Here is a 15,574-nt window from a genome sequence, read left to right on the forward strand (position 1 = left end):
ACAACAACAGAGACTTGCTCAGTTTTAATAGACATGCACTTCCACGTCAGAGAGGCGAGTGCTGCCTCTGCTGTGGCTACGCTGAGTCCCCACGTCAGGGAGGGAGGGCAGAAGCCTGCACCTCCAGTGCCTGTACCGCTCAGAGATGTCCTTCGTAAGAATAGTTCATTCCACGTGTGGTACGCACCCGCGGCACCCCACCAGAGAAACTGGCTCAGGAGGTTAATGATGCTCAACTGGAGTAACACTGGTCTCTGCTGCTGACGAGTATAACCCATCCTCAACCTGCCTTTAAATGCCTGGTTTTGTAAAGGAGGATCAAGAAAAAACAGGACACTACTACATGGATCTTTTTCTTTGCAATACTAATCTCTACAGTGAAACATTCATAACTGCTCAACAGAGTAAAAATATGCTACATCAAAACTGTACCAGAAAAAGCAGGACCCCTGTAACAGCTGGAGAAGAGTTTGCAGATAAAAATCAGAATTAGACAGCCAGCTTAAAAGTATGCCACTGAAAACATATGAGAAAATAAATGCAGTTGTCCTTTCTCTACAGTTTGGCAGACATCAGAATTGGTGCAATTCACAGACTCCCATCTTCTTGTTCGATGTTGCTGTTGGCATCTCAGCGTGCCCTCTCTGGTCAGACAAGCACGGGGTTACGTCCCTTTGACAGCAGGGAGAGCTGGGAGCCTGCTCAAGTGCTCACCTGAAGCAGGTACTTGACTCTTCTGAATTAAGCATTGCATATTACACTTGAACAGGAAACATGCCGCCTTCCATCTAAGTTCTCATTACAAAACCACTGTAGAAGCAAGGACATCCACTTGGTATCAGTACGAGAAGGCTAGCGCACTTAATACTGAGAACTACGCTGTTCGTATGATTGAGTGAACTGCAGGTCCATATAAAATACAGAAAGCTAAGACATTTGTCTGCTCTCTTGGGAAGTATATACTGTTTGGATGGCAGACAAAATACCGATGAAGACAGGTTCCAAACTAATAGCGTTTCCCAGGGAATTAATTTACAAAGCGCCACTGGTCCTTAGAACCAAATATTGTGTAGAGTATGTATTATAGCAAACACTAGCTCTGCAGCTTGTGTTGGCCCATCTCTGCACTATATGCAGAAGGACTCCAATATTCAGACTCTTTACAACAGTCTCCTTCCCTTTTTATACAAAGGAAAATAAAAACATAAGTTAAACCAGCAATAAATAAAACTACAGAATGTGTGTGCCCTGGTCAGCCCCCTTTGTGCATTCCAATCAGACTGGAGAGCTTCTCACAGTGCTCAAGTTTCAGTGATTCTGCTTTCTGTTTTAACCGCTCATCTCTGTATAGCTTGGCCAAATTTGACAAATCAGACTCTGAAAGATGAAAAAAATTTATATTAGGATGAAGCCGCAAGCCTACTTTAAATAACTCAGTGCCTTGTTATCCTTGTGGCATGGTTTTTTTCTAATTCACCTTGTTTCAGTGAAACCGGGCATGTTAACAACTTTCTTTAAAGAGTGGCCATCAGGTTTAACCAGGCTAGCGACTTAAGAAAAGAGTATTTTCATAATTGCTTGAAAACTCAAACAGTTATAATAACCCTCTCTACTAGTGCACTAGTAGGACAATAACCAACACAAAAAAATAAGACTGATTATTACTGTCTACAAAGAAAACACAAACTATAAAAGTATGGCTTAGAAGTTACATAAGATTTAAAATTCTTAATGATCTAAAGAATAGGCAATTACTTTAAAATATACATATAAAGTTAAACTAACTGTGCATAAAAAGGGGCTAGTAGGATACCATTTGGTCTGCAACACAGCACCTGTCTCAGGTGATACCACTATTTACATTTGAATTAGATCTCATCTCCTCATGCATTGGTCCTTACTGACGCATCAGCAGGCACAGACCGGTGGAGGGGGGTTACTCTACACCTATCAGCAGTATTTATGTGACAAGCCAGAAGGAAAGACAGCCTCATGACTACTTTTCCTATTGCTTCCTTGGGGCTGCATCAGCTGTCTGCAGCCTCATGAGCTGAGCAGGAACTACAAGACATACACCCCTGCCCACATAACTGAAAAATGCAATTCTTTTGGCAGATCCATTCTGCAAGGGCCCAGAGCATGTATCCAAATATATACTTTAAAATTGTTTTTTTGATGTTGCACTTCTCAGAATTCAAACTTTGTCTGGCAAGAGGTTTGCCCAGAAGGCATTATAAAGTCTCTCTCTTGTTTTTTGGGTTTTTTTTTTTGTATTGATTCCAGGAAGGTGAACAGCTAGCTGAGGGACCTGTCTGAAAGGCCTCTGTGCCCTTTCATTAACAATACAATCTCAAATGCACTTTGCATATTTTTTTCCCCTTCTTCTCAAAAGCATCATAAAACTGAAATAATCCCATTGTTTAAATTGTTTCCCACCAGTAATTCAGAGAAGTTTCTTTTGCTGATTAGCTAAGGAATTCTACACTTATCCAACTGGACAAAATTATTCACTGCAAATACTTGCACTTTTGACAGCATTCATTCCATCACGTCTGTTTCTTGTATTTTTTAATCTTTTACATAAGAGTTGTTCCTTTGAACTTTTTCTCTTTAAGGAAGTCCTAAAATACCAAATTCCAACTACATATCCTTATTCTCTCTGTTTTCAGTGGCCTTTTTGTAATTTTCTACAACTCAGAGCTCTTTGCAGTCATACTTTACAATTGTGCCTTCACAGCTGAACAATCTCCTGTAAAAACCTGGGATGTGCTTTTTGTACTTAACTCTATCAAAGATTTCAGAAGACCAAAACCCACAGCATACGCAACTTTTACACACTATTCTGCTGTGAAGGGAGGAACACTGTCTGGTACAGCAGTATAAAAGTGACTGGCTGAACAAGATACTGATCTATTAGTTACTTTTGAAGTTTTCCTTAAGGTAGCTGGACACCAGGTAACACTTTCAAGTCATAAAATCAAGGACTTTAAAAAATCAAACTGTTCCTATCTAAGTAATCTATGTCCATTTTGCTGGTGCTAAAGAGAAACGCACCCTCAGTAAACAAAACAAACGTACTATTAATAGACATTCAACGGACGAAAAAAAAGTTGACCACATGAAGTTAAACACTTAAACAAGAATTAATGGACAAAAGTTATGAAGCAACAGCTAAGAACTGTCTCAACATCTCCAGAGAACTTTTCCCCAGCACTCCATCTTGTATTCACAGTTTATTTTTACAAACTTGGCTGTACTAAAGTTAGCACAGACTCAGCTGTGCTCATTACCTGCTTGCTGGCCTAGATAGTAATCATTCTGAAAATGTTGTGGTTTTTTTTTTTTTTAATTACAGTGGTCTCCTCAGGCTACTGCTAATTGTGGACATTGTAAATATATTTGCAGATGTGTGACTAATAAAGTCTGTAAGTGTAAAAAGCTCCAGAGAAGCATTGTTTTGCAGGCATTACTTGGCATTCAATGCTAGATCATCTCCCCCTCTCTACCAGTCTCTCTTAGACTTGCAAACCCTGCTGCCCATTTTGGGGCATGGCATTCCTTAGCTCAAGGTCTACATGAAAGAGGCAGTATGGTCACTTTCAGTTGCACAAGGTCAATTACAAGGATTTTTCTCTACAAAATAAATTCTACCCCTATAGCAAGCCTACGCATGAAGCCTACATTTATGGTTAACCACCACATTATACCTAGAGGCTGCTACTGCCAGCCACAGATGCTGAGATCACAAGTCAAGCACACCAAAAACTAAGGGATTGTTTGGGATTTTTATGGTCTCATATTATGGGTTCTTTTCTTTTCTGACTTCAGAGCCCACATCTGTATATTTCTCTTTAAAAGCAAGACTGGTAACTTTTTTGTAAAATAAAACAAAACAGTCTCTGGATGAAAACAAAACAACCCTTCCCATCAAAAACCTGTAAATAGTCTGGAGTCAGCAACACTATTGTTACCTCTAGCACAGGATTAAACATGTCTTGTTTAGACAAAGTGTGTGCTTCCATAATGATGCAATTGGTAAAGAAACTGTAAACAAGTGCAAAGTCAATTTTTTGCAGTGTGCTGAGGACTGTTTTGCATGGAGCAATTTAGAAAGCCCTACTGGTGTGTGAAAGCAGCTTGCCTACTACTATTAAACATTTACACAGAAACAACTTCTTCCAGTTTCCTTTATGCACAGCAGTAGTTTGTGTTTACTCATTCGAAGGTGATGAGTTCTTTAGCTGAAAAAAATCAGTCACAACATCCTAACTTCAGCTAGTCCTTGTAATTTGATTTCTGTTATTTCATACAGTTCCAAAAGCAGCAGGGATTTGCTCTGTTTTCAATGAACTAGATTAGTAGTAATTAACAAGTAATACGATATGGGGTTAAAATACATGCCTTTATACGTGCCACTGATCGACTTAGGACTGACGTGAGAATAATGATTTTGAATGATCACATTTTTGTGTTCTCCCTTTCTGCATTCAATTCTTGTTTTTAAAAGACAATCTTGACTATGGTGAAAAACATGATCTCAAACTCATCTAAAGATAGAAAATGCAAATAAGCGCACAAAACAAGCAAAGCAGCACGCTCTTTGAAAACTGATACCAGTAACAGAGTCCACTGCAATATTACCAAAAGCACCTGAATAGGCTATGGGATCTCCTTCTGATGAAGTTTTGAAGAAAAAGTTAGATAATCTTCTCATGGAGCCAGTCGAAGCAAAAATTATTCTGCTCCAGCAAAGGAAACGTGGAATAGGTGATGTCTCAAGATCTTTTCTAGCCCTAACAATGTGTCAGAGCTAGATAAATGTGGTAGATTACATGTTTGAAACATCATCGCTAACAGTTATTCAAGCATAAAAACTGAGTGGAAAAAATGTCTCAAATAGTGAAATCTACTTTCCACTTGTCTCTCAGAATCACCTAAAATGAATTTTGACAGACCTTCAAGAATAGCAAATTCAGTGTTAAGAGCAGATGTGACAAATATCAGTGCAAGGTTTGAGATAAGCATTGGAAAATGAGGCTAAAAATGGCAGTGCTTTGTGAAGCACAGCCATCATACAACTTCTGATGGGTTGTAGGCACACACTTGTAACAAAAATAACTTACTTTGCTGTTTCTCCTTCCAGCAGCTGGTCTGAATATAGTCTATGTAATCTTTTTCAACAGTTTTCTCTAGCTCTTTAAGGTCTGCTCCTTGATAATTCCTTTCAAAGTTTTTATCAACATAGTAAGGCACCTGCAAGTTCTCTGTTTCTCTACTAATAACGTGGCCTATGGACCTGTGAAAACATCATGGAGAAAACAGAATCTTTTAGCAGTTCAAATATAAAGAAATCAAGGGATGTTTCTCCATATTAGCATTTCCAGAGGACAGTATTTACAACTTCTTTAGTTACTTTCTGCAGGACTATGGCTCCCTCAACCATCCAATAAGGAAATTACAAGTCTCAGGCAAACAGGATTCACCCCCCCCTAAAAACCACAGAAAATATCTAATATTTGGAGATATCTACAAAGAATCGACTCTGAGCTGACACTGTTCCTTCCAAATACTGTGTTTGTTCTCAAGACCTCAGTCAAGAGACTTCCAAAACGTAAGAGCAAGTTTTATCTGTGAACAGAAGCTCCATACACTTTCTTCTGTTTGCTGGTAATTTCTGGCAAGCTAGGTCCAGAAATCCATGGGAATTGATAACAAATGTAGAGATTATAGGAAAGGCAGACGGCCCTGGTATTGCTTAGGGCACAATGCAATTGGATCTAGATTTTCTCAATTTCTGGATCCTTTAGTAGAAATAAAAATTAGCAGGGGAGGTTCTAGTTATATTTTCTTTTAGGGTTTTATAATAATCAGTAAGAGAAGTGGGGCATGGAATATCCCAAAGAATATCCTGTAGGTAGAATTAGCCACTCTGACACAGCCACTGGGTTAAACTACACTCTTATACTGAATTTCCTTATTTGAGCAAAGATATCCAGGCATTTTTTTCAAATCACTGCCCAGAGAAAGCAGCAGACAGCCAAAACACAAAGGTTACACCCTACTCAATGGAATCCAGTTTGCCCCTTCTACTTTCTGGATGACCCCTGCTCTGTCGCTATGTCTCAGAGGTGTATGCTCTCTTCATATAAACAATTTCTTTTAGTTTCTAGGCTGTTAGGGTTTTTTTTAAGGATATGATTTAGAGAAACAGTATAACTGTGTACCAGACTCAGGCCTGACTATCTCAAATCAACAGGAGAAGGGGAGGTAGTGAAGAAAAGCAGGAGAGATTAGCTGCTCTGGGGGCAGCATGGGAAGTTGCACATGGGACTGGCAGATAGCAAAAACACTCTCTGAAAAAAACGCCCAACGACCCAAAACCCAACCACCCTCCTGTTCTTACGCTAGGTCTACACACTGACATCTTGTGGTAAAAAGCGATAAAGGGTTTTGGGCTATTATGACAGTGGAGAGGATATGGGCCTAAACTTACGTAGTTTTACTCCTAGAAGGGAGCAAGGGGAGTGTCTGGAGCACTCTGCTACTGCTGTGTGCAGCAGGTTCTCCAAAACCTGCTGACTCCCACTCCTATCTCAGTAAGAGCCAGTGAAGGTGACTGAACCGAGCTCTTCCCGCTAGAGAGCTTCCTTCCTCCCAACACTGGATGCTGAGAGGAGCCAGTGGGTTTTCCTCTGCCCCACAAACTCAGATTACAGCAGGTCTGGTGGCGTTCCTTCTGCTTCCAGAGCTGACCAGTTCAGTTTGCCCTCTGCAACCTCAGGGTCCTGCTTCTTTACAGATGTTAAACCAAGGCATTTCAAGGCTTTAATGATTTGTGGAGCTTGACAATTCTTCCAGTGGAATTCAGGCTCCAGAGAGGATTTGGATTTATACTGCAAACTGCAGGCTTCATTTTTTAATTGCTTTACATGGGAACCTCAGCGGTGGTCCGCAGATCCCTGGGGGCTGGGCAGACCAGAGGCTGATCAGCACTGTAGCTGGGCTACACCCACATTCCTGGTACTGTATCACCGTGCAGAAACATTTCACACCAGTTGAGAAAGCTTTTTGGCTCAAGGCCTCTATTTGTTCAGCACACAGTACAATAAAGCACACCATAGTTAACTTCATAGCGATAATGCTTAAGAGAACTCATCAGTAGAGACTGTTGGTATTTCCTTATTTACAAATTGATAACACTTTCTAGAAAGAGCAGAACGGAACGCTAATATGCATTTTGCTACCAAGTCCAACTTCCATCTCCCTCCTTATTGCAAACACCGAAGACCAGAAAAATGTGGTTTTAAATGACTTACGATTTGTAGAATAGGCTGTAGGGCGGGTTTGTGGCCATCAGCTGAGTTATAACTGACACTATTATTATTATGAAAACTGGCATCAACTGAATAAATGCAGAATATGAATTCTGAAAAGAACAACAATAATTAGTAGTCAAGAGAAGATACAGATAGAAAAGGATGCATCTGTTCACAGAAACGAGGCTATCATAGATCAACAATGTATTAAATGTAAACTGAAAAGAAAAAAAAAGAGGAAGTACCTTCAAATTTTGAGAGGGATGACATTTTAATTTCAAAATAACCTTTATTAATAATGTGGGAAAACTCTTTAAAGCCATTTTCTTTCAATTATATTTTCATGACATTTCTTTCATCTACAGCTTCCTTCACAAGGCAATGGATGCCCACCTGTCAGTGACCAGGTGACAACCCAAACTGAAGGAACACATTACAATTCCCATTTGTGCCTATGGCTTTCCATGCATCTTCTGAAGTTTGCTATATGCATTCTAAAAATCTCAACCTCTGTTCAAACACTGGATAAAATGGCTGAAAAGTAAAGGGTTAAGAGACCACATATAGTGTGACTTGGGACAGGATGCAAGCACTTGGGTTTTTTGTTTGAATGAATTTTGTAGAACAAAAGAGTGGGGAAAAAAATATTAAAAGACCAAAGAGTTCTGATAGTCATAGAGAAAACACAGATCTTTACTTCTGCTCTTCATCTGATTTTTAAACCGCCTTTCTAAAACGCCTTTTCTTATCAGGAGCAAAATATAATATGCAGCTATTTAGACTTTGCCCTCTGCTCTGGGATAGCAGCAAGAATACCTGATGCAGTAGCAGGTGGGATTCATTTGCCCTAGCTTAGCTGTCTATAGGCTGTATCCTTTTTTTTTTCAGAGCCCAACTATAAGAGACTCACAGAGAAAAATTCATCTTCCTTGGAGAACCTTGTTAGGTTAACAGACTGCCTATGGAGGAAGATTTTTCCAAGGCAGGTGGCACATGTATATGTGCACTAGCAACAAATGACACCTTGTGTCTCATCTGGAGGTTTCAGTTGGTAGAAACGTATCCCAGACGCATCCTGCCCTGGGCTGGAAGAAGCCTGTGCAGCACCTGAGCAGAAGTTGCGTGCTTATTTCCTGAAGGGTTAAAGACACCATAAGGACAAGCCAGTACTTCTGTATGCATTATCAGTCCACATTTGGACTAATTGTTGTTGGCTTACCAAACCATTTGAGCTTGCAAAAAGCAAGCACCAGCAAAACACTAGGTGACAGAAACTCCAGGGCCTGTAATCCTGTCAATACAATGTATTTTTAAAGTAGTGATTAATAAAAGACAATCTAGTTACTTTTGAAAACATCCATTTTGGCTGCAGCACTTGAGGATAAACACTGAGCATGTAAGCATGGGAAGGTTTGTCCTGGCTTCAAAAGTGTAAGTGGACCCCTCACCCTGGTGAAATATTTAAGCCCAAGAGATCCCTCCTCCTGGCTACCTGTGGCCTGTTTTCTTCCTCCTCTTGCTCCTGTGTCCATGCTCTTTCATTTCGGTGCCTCCGTGGATAATAGTGCGCATCTCTGGCTACATTGGAGAACATATGGATATTTCCTGTTAAAAGAAACAAAGAGAGAGTCATAATTTTCATCTAGTTGCTGATACTCGCCTGTATTTCTCAGAGTTTCTAGTTAATTATCCAAGCATATACTACATGGCCTGAATTACAGTTGGGAGACCTCAGATTAAAAAGCGCAAACACACCTCAGATTTAAAAGTCAAAATAATATGTCGTTCTGAGAAGTGTACCAGAGAAATTGTAAAGTTTGCCCAAGTCCATCTTAATTTAAATCAACCTGCAGAAACATGCTATAATTTTTATTGTTGTATCTCATATTTTAATATTGTTTTTGTCACATTCACTTGCAAGGCCATACCTTGTGTTGCATCCCCAGGCTCTAAGCAGGAAAATTGATTTGCTTCACCAGACTCAGGCCATGAATTATGGCTTCCTGTAATTACTGAATATGGTCTTCTACACTCATTTCTACTTCCTCTTCCTTCAAGCTATTAATAGTTTCACTTAATGATTTTATAATAAGGAAAGAGATTTAAAAAATGAGTTAAAAAAAAAAGTACAAATCAGGATTTCCTTTCTTGCACACTGAATGTAGTTGATTTATTTTTAAAAATTCTAAAGTGAGGAAAGAATTGCATATGCTGTTTCGATTTGAAGCTTCAGCTCTGATTTTATCACCATATGCCTATCTAATAACAGCTGTACTTTCCTCTTTTGAAATTCAGAATGTCTTTATATTAGAGAATTGAAATTTATGGCCTTATCATGACAACAGAAATGCAAATGTATTTTTAAGCCCTGGGAAAGATGTCACATTATTTTACACTCTTACACTGCCCTTTCTCTGAATTTCCCACAGAATTCTGCAAGAAACCTGGGCAGAAGTGACCTTTGCTATTGTGTCAAAAACATCTGTTTCACTGCTTGTTCAAAGGTTTTTCCAAGGGTCTAGGCACATTTGCAGTCAGAGCTGCAACAGAGCACCAAACAAGACTGGCTTGAAGAACAAAAATTTCTTTCTTGAAAAAGAAAGTTTGTTTCTATGATTCAACACTGCTCAGACAATATTTAATCAACCTGTGAAAAAACAGAAGCAAGTGCAGGAAGAGAAGAATGCCTTTTGCAGGGTGCCTAGAAAAAAGTCTTCCCAAATCCTAAGTATCTCAAAGAATTTCTGCCAGCAGTTTCTTTCCTTCCATGTGCATTTATTTTTTATGAGAAGGAAGTTCAACTTGTAGCCTCTACCCATTGTAACTGCAACAATATGCCACGTGGACAGTCTCCTTTCAGACTTACGACATTTAACATTTTAACTTTCAAGACTTTTTCACTGAATATCCATAGAGGAAAAATGCACAGCATAAACAAAGCCATAAACCTCCCCACAAAAGCTATACAAATGAGTTTACCCTAACACCAACATTTCTTATTCAGATTTCCAGAAAGCCTGGTGACAGCAAGGTGTCACAAAACAAACTTCAGCTCATGCATGCAAGTCCCACTACAACAGTTTAAAAAATGTTTTCTTTATATCAACTATCTGCACACCCTCTTACTAGTAACTCTCTTGCTAAGTAGAAACTGTGTGGACTTTGCCTATTTGGAAAACTACTGAACTGACGATTTTCCATAATTTAAAACTCACTTTTAGATTAGGAAAATGTACATAAATTTAGACCCAAACTTTTTTTTTGGTAAGGAAACTATCATTTACTACCAACACGTATTACTATGAAATTATCTTTTAATTTTCTTATTCTTTGCCACTTTGATAGAAGTTCCCATTTACTTCTTCATGCCACTTGACCTGTTAAACCTGCCATGCCCAGTACTCAAATTCCTCCTACAGCTCCTCAATTTCTTGTCCTCAGCTCCAAGCATCCCTGTTGCCCGCAGCTAGAAAGCAGTCACATTCCACGAGGGCAATGTTTCACTGGTGGCTGAGGCAAAAGGCACACGCGGGTGCAACTTCTTGCAAAGTCAGAAATGGAAAACTTGCAAACTCAGTGTGGAATTATGCCACACTGAGTTTGGCTCACTTTGGACCTCTACTGATCAAATTTTGAAGTCCCCTGAGCTGCAAGATGCTACCACACAGACTAAGGTTATGGGGAGCTTTTAAGTAATTACCTGTATCTGTGGCTTTAGGGTGTAGTATTGGCACGTACATTGCTCTATACCACGCCTTGGAGGTGAAAAAGTTTACAAAAGAGCTAAAGCAATTTGCTAGATACTACCAGGAAGACCCTTTAGCTCACTAAACCTTTCAGATTTACTTTTAATCCAAATCTGTATTCCACTGAGCTTGCAGTATCTTTCTATTTTTACTACAAATACAAAAGCCAAGGCTGGACTGAGATGTGCATGGAGCTGCTACAGGTACAGATCTACCGTTCTGTTACTGGATACTCTATATCCAGTAACAATGAGCCTTTCCTGGCAGGCATCACTTTCTAAGCTAAGAGGTTTCAATTTCTTTACAGTATGCAAGGTGCTGCAAGCCAAATGAACTCCTATGTTTTCCTTGTTATAGGGGCACTGAGACCACAACGCCAGCAGCTGCTGCCGTGCTGTACGGAACACAGTAAGGTGTCTCAAGTACTACACCATCAGCAAAGATACCTCTGATCCCTTCCTATTCACACCTTATTTTACCTCCCATACCACTGATGGCTTCAGACAATGGAGGGAATAAAAGCAATGACAAAAAGAAGGGTCTTCAGCTACAGCTGATATTAAAATGTTGCCTACCCAAGAATCAAACAGCCTAACCCCTTCCCGGACTAAAATGTTCTTTCTCCTACCTAGTACTGTCAGAAATTTTCAAGAGAGGCAAGGTTAGGAACTTGCCCTGGCAGCAACAGCCATTACCCCACTGGCAGCTCTCTTTTCTAGGAGCATTCCTGGACAGCAAGGCTGGGCTTTGACAACATTTTTTGGGGAATGGAGTTGCTAAAATCTGAAGTCTAAAACATGCATTAAGGGAGCTTTTCCAGGCATAAAAAGCTAGGAAAGGAGAAAAGAGTAAACCCAAAAAAGTTTTTCCTCTTTTCAGATGTATTATCAACTCCCTAAGCAGTATCAAGAGAAGCTGAACTTCCTCTATGGTCTAGTATCAGTTCACCACATTTCAAAAACACTGCAGACAGATACTGACCTGTAGGAAAGTGCCCACCAAAAAACACATTGAATATTTCTTCTGGTGTAATGTCTGCTTCAAATTCTGTGTAGTAATTATAATGCCTGGCCTGACCAGTGCTGACATGCTCTTGGTCACTTCCAAGTTCATCGTATCGTAATCGTTTTTCAGGGTTGCTCAGAACTGCAAAAGCATTGCCTATTGCTGGAGAGTGAATTAAAAGAAGTGTTACACAGGCATATCACGCAGTATTTCCAGATCTCAGACTTTTACAGGCAGAGTAGCAAAAAAGCCCAACCAGGCATAGAAAATTTGTGCTTGACCAAAGATTTGAGTTACTTTTGAAAGAACTGCCTTTGTAAAAAAAGTGTTACAACACTGGCATCACCTGTGATGGAACCTATTTCCTGCTATCACTGATACCAGGAGAAAGATAAAAGTGTTAAAGTACATGGAGAGAATTGAAATATTTGTAAAACTGAGGTGAGAGAGTCTACTTCAGTCAAGAGATTGAGTGAGAATGTAACATTTTATCAGATCAAACTAAGCGCTGACATAGAAGTGCACCTCCATATACCATACACAGTTAATACAAAGTTAATACCTGCAGAGACTAATTAAAATGCAGAACCATATTCCAAGTTTTTCTGTCGGCAGAGATGCTTGTGAAGCTGTACAGCATATCTATTTCACACTTTACGCCAAACCACCCAGAAGTATTTGTTTGGTTCATCTTCTTCCTTGATCTTTGACAGAACACAGCTGTAAACAAGTTCATAGAGAAATACAACCCTAACACAAAAAAATAAAGCCCTTCAAAAACTCCTTATTCTAATAGACTACGAATGAGTATCTCACTTTCCTCACACTGCCTTACAGTGCTGTTGCAGACAGCAGCAACACAGCTCAGAAAAGGCAAAAGATGTAAGAGTTTAGACGCTAACGTTGTTTAGATTGTATTGAAAAGTCCAGATATGGAATATTGGACTCAAATTTCATATGCTTGCACATATATATATATGTAAAAATATAAATTTATTTACGACACAGAGCAGTTATTGATTACACAACACCACACTCCCCTGCATGGCCAGTATTATTTCCAAGCATTGCTCTGAACCTTTAGCAGTATCTAGTAATGAGATTTGGGATACGTTTCCCTTTGCTTCTAACGGAAATCTGTATTCTGAAGATTAAAAGGCAAGCCTTGCCGACCAGCTGTGGGATTTTGTGGAGACGCACCTATCCGTCTATAAAAATGACAGGCTACGTGGGCCCGTATGATGCCTTTATATAAGGCGCAGGACTGTAGGTCTGAGGCAGTCTGTCCTCGTTTTCATCTTGCTGTACGACTTTCGAGACCGGGCCAGCCCCCACCTCACCTTTAAAAGCTTCCGTTGCTCCGGGAGCGCGGTTCTTATCCGGGTGAAATTTCAGGGCCAGTTTGCGGTAGGCTTTCTTCAGGTCCTCCTCGCTGGCGTCCCTCTCCACCCCCAGAATTTCGTAGTAGTTCCGACACCGCTTTATCCTGAAAGCGCACGCAAGGTTACCTTCACCGGCCTGTCCCCCCAGACACCGCCGCAGCCCGCCCCGCCGGACCCATCGCCCCCCGCCGCCTGTCACCGCGCTGCGGCCCCCGCCGCTCCCTCCGCAGCTCCTCTCCCCCGGCCCTGGCCCCGGTCCCGGTCCCGGTCCGGCGGGGCCCCCGCGCCGCGCTCACCGCCGCACGCCGTCCAGCTGCTCCGCCGTGTAGGTCATGGCGGCCGCGGCGGGCCCCGGGGCAGCCCGCCCTCCGCGCCCCTCACAACCCGCCGCCCCGGCCCGCCCGCGCCGCCATGTTGTGCGCGGAAGCGGCGGCCGCGCGGGGTCCTCTGGGTACGGGAGTCCGCAGCCCGCCCCGCCCCGGCGGCGAGCGGACTACAATACCCAGCGGGCACCGCGCGGGGGCGGGGCTTAGAGGGGCTGGGCGGGTGTCGAGCGACTGCGGGGGGTGCCTGTGGCGTCGTAGCGAGGCTCGGTGACGTCATAGGCAGCGCCGTGAGGGAGCAGGTGGCGGGGAGGCGGCAGGAGCCGCGGTGGTGGCTGGCGCGGGCAGAGCCTGAGGCGCTCGCCTCCCTGTCACGGCACGGCCCAGGCCAGAGCGGGGTGAGGTCAGCGGGATGACGGCTTCAGGGGGTGACATCGCTACGTCGGTGAGGAAGGGCCCTTCCTGGTAGCGTTGAGGAATAACTCTGAGATTTAGAGCGGTCCGCCTGTTTTGTGCAAGATGGGGTTTGTATCTGTCAAATTAACGAGTAAGGCTGTAATCGGAGAGGCGCGCAGTCGGCATTCGTAGAGCGAGGACACCCTGGAACGGTTAGGCCTTGATGTTTTGAGGGTGCTTCGTGTGCGCTGCCAACTTGGCGAGAATGCTCGAGGTCCATCAGGGAGAAAAGAAACGCTCTTGAGATAACAAGGATAATCGGACCTAAGAAACGTAGGATGTGACCGATAAAAGGAAACGTCCCGCTCCAGAAGGTGCCGAAGGCCAGGTGATTGCCGAAGAAGCATGAACTGGGGGACAGGTAAAGGTGGCAGGGGGAGATGGTGACCTCCGACTCAATTCCAGGCTGGAAGAACTTGCCCCCCCCCCCCACCTGCAAGGAGCATGAGTGCTAATCTACATAGCAGGCGAGGCTAATTTAAATGTAACTGGCCAAAAGCAGATGAGATGGTGACTACTAACCAATGAGTGTAAACTTACGTGGGTTTTTACTAATCATGTAACAGAATAAATACATCATTTTTCTTCGGTGTGGCGTGCTAGCTTAGTGGAATTAACCACCTAGCACCTATCTTTGTGCAGATATGAAATGAATAATGTCTTTCCTGAGTGTGTGATTATTGGCTCATTGCACGTGGGGAAACAAATCTGCTTTTTGGACAGCAGTACTGCTGCGTTGGCAGAGCTATGGGAGATGGTCTTGAATTGTTGTGTTGAGACTGGAAGGGGCCTGGAGAATCACCTGCCCCACACCTTCTGACCAACCTTTTGTTAGAACGCCCTCAATGGCTTGTCCTGCAACTCCTTCCAGCTGCATTCATGCATTGCTAATGCTGCTGCTTGTTTCCCCTCAGCCCACATGCCGATTAAAGCTGGGCTAATGAGCTGTGGGAGCAGAGTCCTGGTGTGAGGTAGTTAGTATCTTCCACCAGTGTGCTTTGCAGGAGCACAGCAGCTTGGAGAAGACCTCTCCTTTCACATGAGCAGCAGCTACTGGAAGCTGGGGGTCACATCACTTGTTGTTTATTTTTTATTCAGTCTTTCTTTTGAACAAGGTCGAAGTTGGAACTTTGCTTTTGGATGTGGATCAGTTTTAAAGTGGAGCGGGTTCTGGTGATTTGTCAAGACCTTCAAGAGCCTATGGGAAGAAGGAGCTCAAAGGAAGGAAAATTAAGCATGGGGCCATCTTTCAGAGGTCGGTGTGGAGGGGAGATTAGTTAAAGCTTGACCGTGACTGAAGTGTTTGATATTACAGGTGCTTACCAGCTGCCTTTGCACTGTCCTAC

General features: G+C 42.2%; 1 protein-coding gene across 3 annotated transcripts; it reads right to left on the bottom strand.

Annotated features, from left to right (window-relative positions):
• Positions 1 to 340: 340 nt before the first annotated feature.
• DNAJC18 (DnaJ heat shock protein family (Hsp40) member C18) lies at positions 341 to 13,882 on the bottom strand. 3 transcript variants are annotated; one of them, XM_052816403.1, is made up of 8 exons: positions 13,746 to 13,882; positions 13,408 to 13,553; positions 12,044 to 12,229; positions 8,809 to 8,921; positions 7,317 to 7,426; positions 5,124 to 5,296; positions 4,463 to 4,547; positions 1,256 to 1,377 (listed from the first exon to the last, which is right to left on the bottom strand). In XM_052816403.1, exons 1-7 carry the CDS (start codon positions 13,781 to 13,783, stop codon positions 4,501 to 4,503), a joined length of 813 nt encoding a protein of 270 aa, XP_052672363.1. In that variant the 5' UTR covers positions 13,784 to 13,882; the 3' UTR covers positions 1,256 to 1,377; positions 4,463 to 4,500. The 3 variants fall into 3 exon arrangements, with proteins under 3 accessions (XP_052672362.1, XP_052672363.1, XP_052672364.1); XM_052816404.1 differs by lacking the exon at positions 1,256 to 1,377 and adding an exon at positions 3,326 to 4,241; XM_052816402.1 differs by lacking the exon at positions 4,463 to 4,547 and having other exon boundaries at positions 341 to 1,377.
• Between the last annotated feature and the right edge of the window lie 1,692 nt (positions 13,883 to 15,574).

This window comes from Harpia harpyja, chromosome 20 (assembly GCF_026419915.1).
Source record: "Harpia harpyja isolate bHarHar1 chromosome 20, bHarHar1 primary haplotype, whole genome shotgun sequence".
NCBI classification, from domain to species: domain Eukaryota; kingdom Metazoa; phylum Chordata; class Aves; order Accipitriformes; family Accipitridae; genus Harpia; species Harpia harpyja.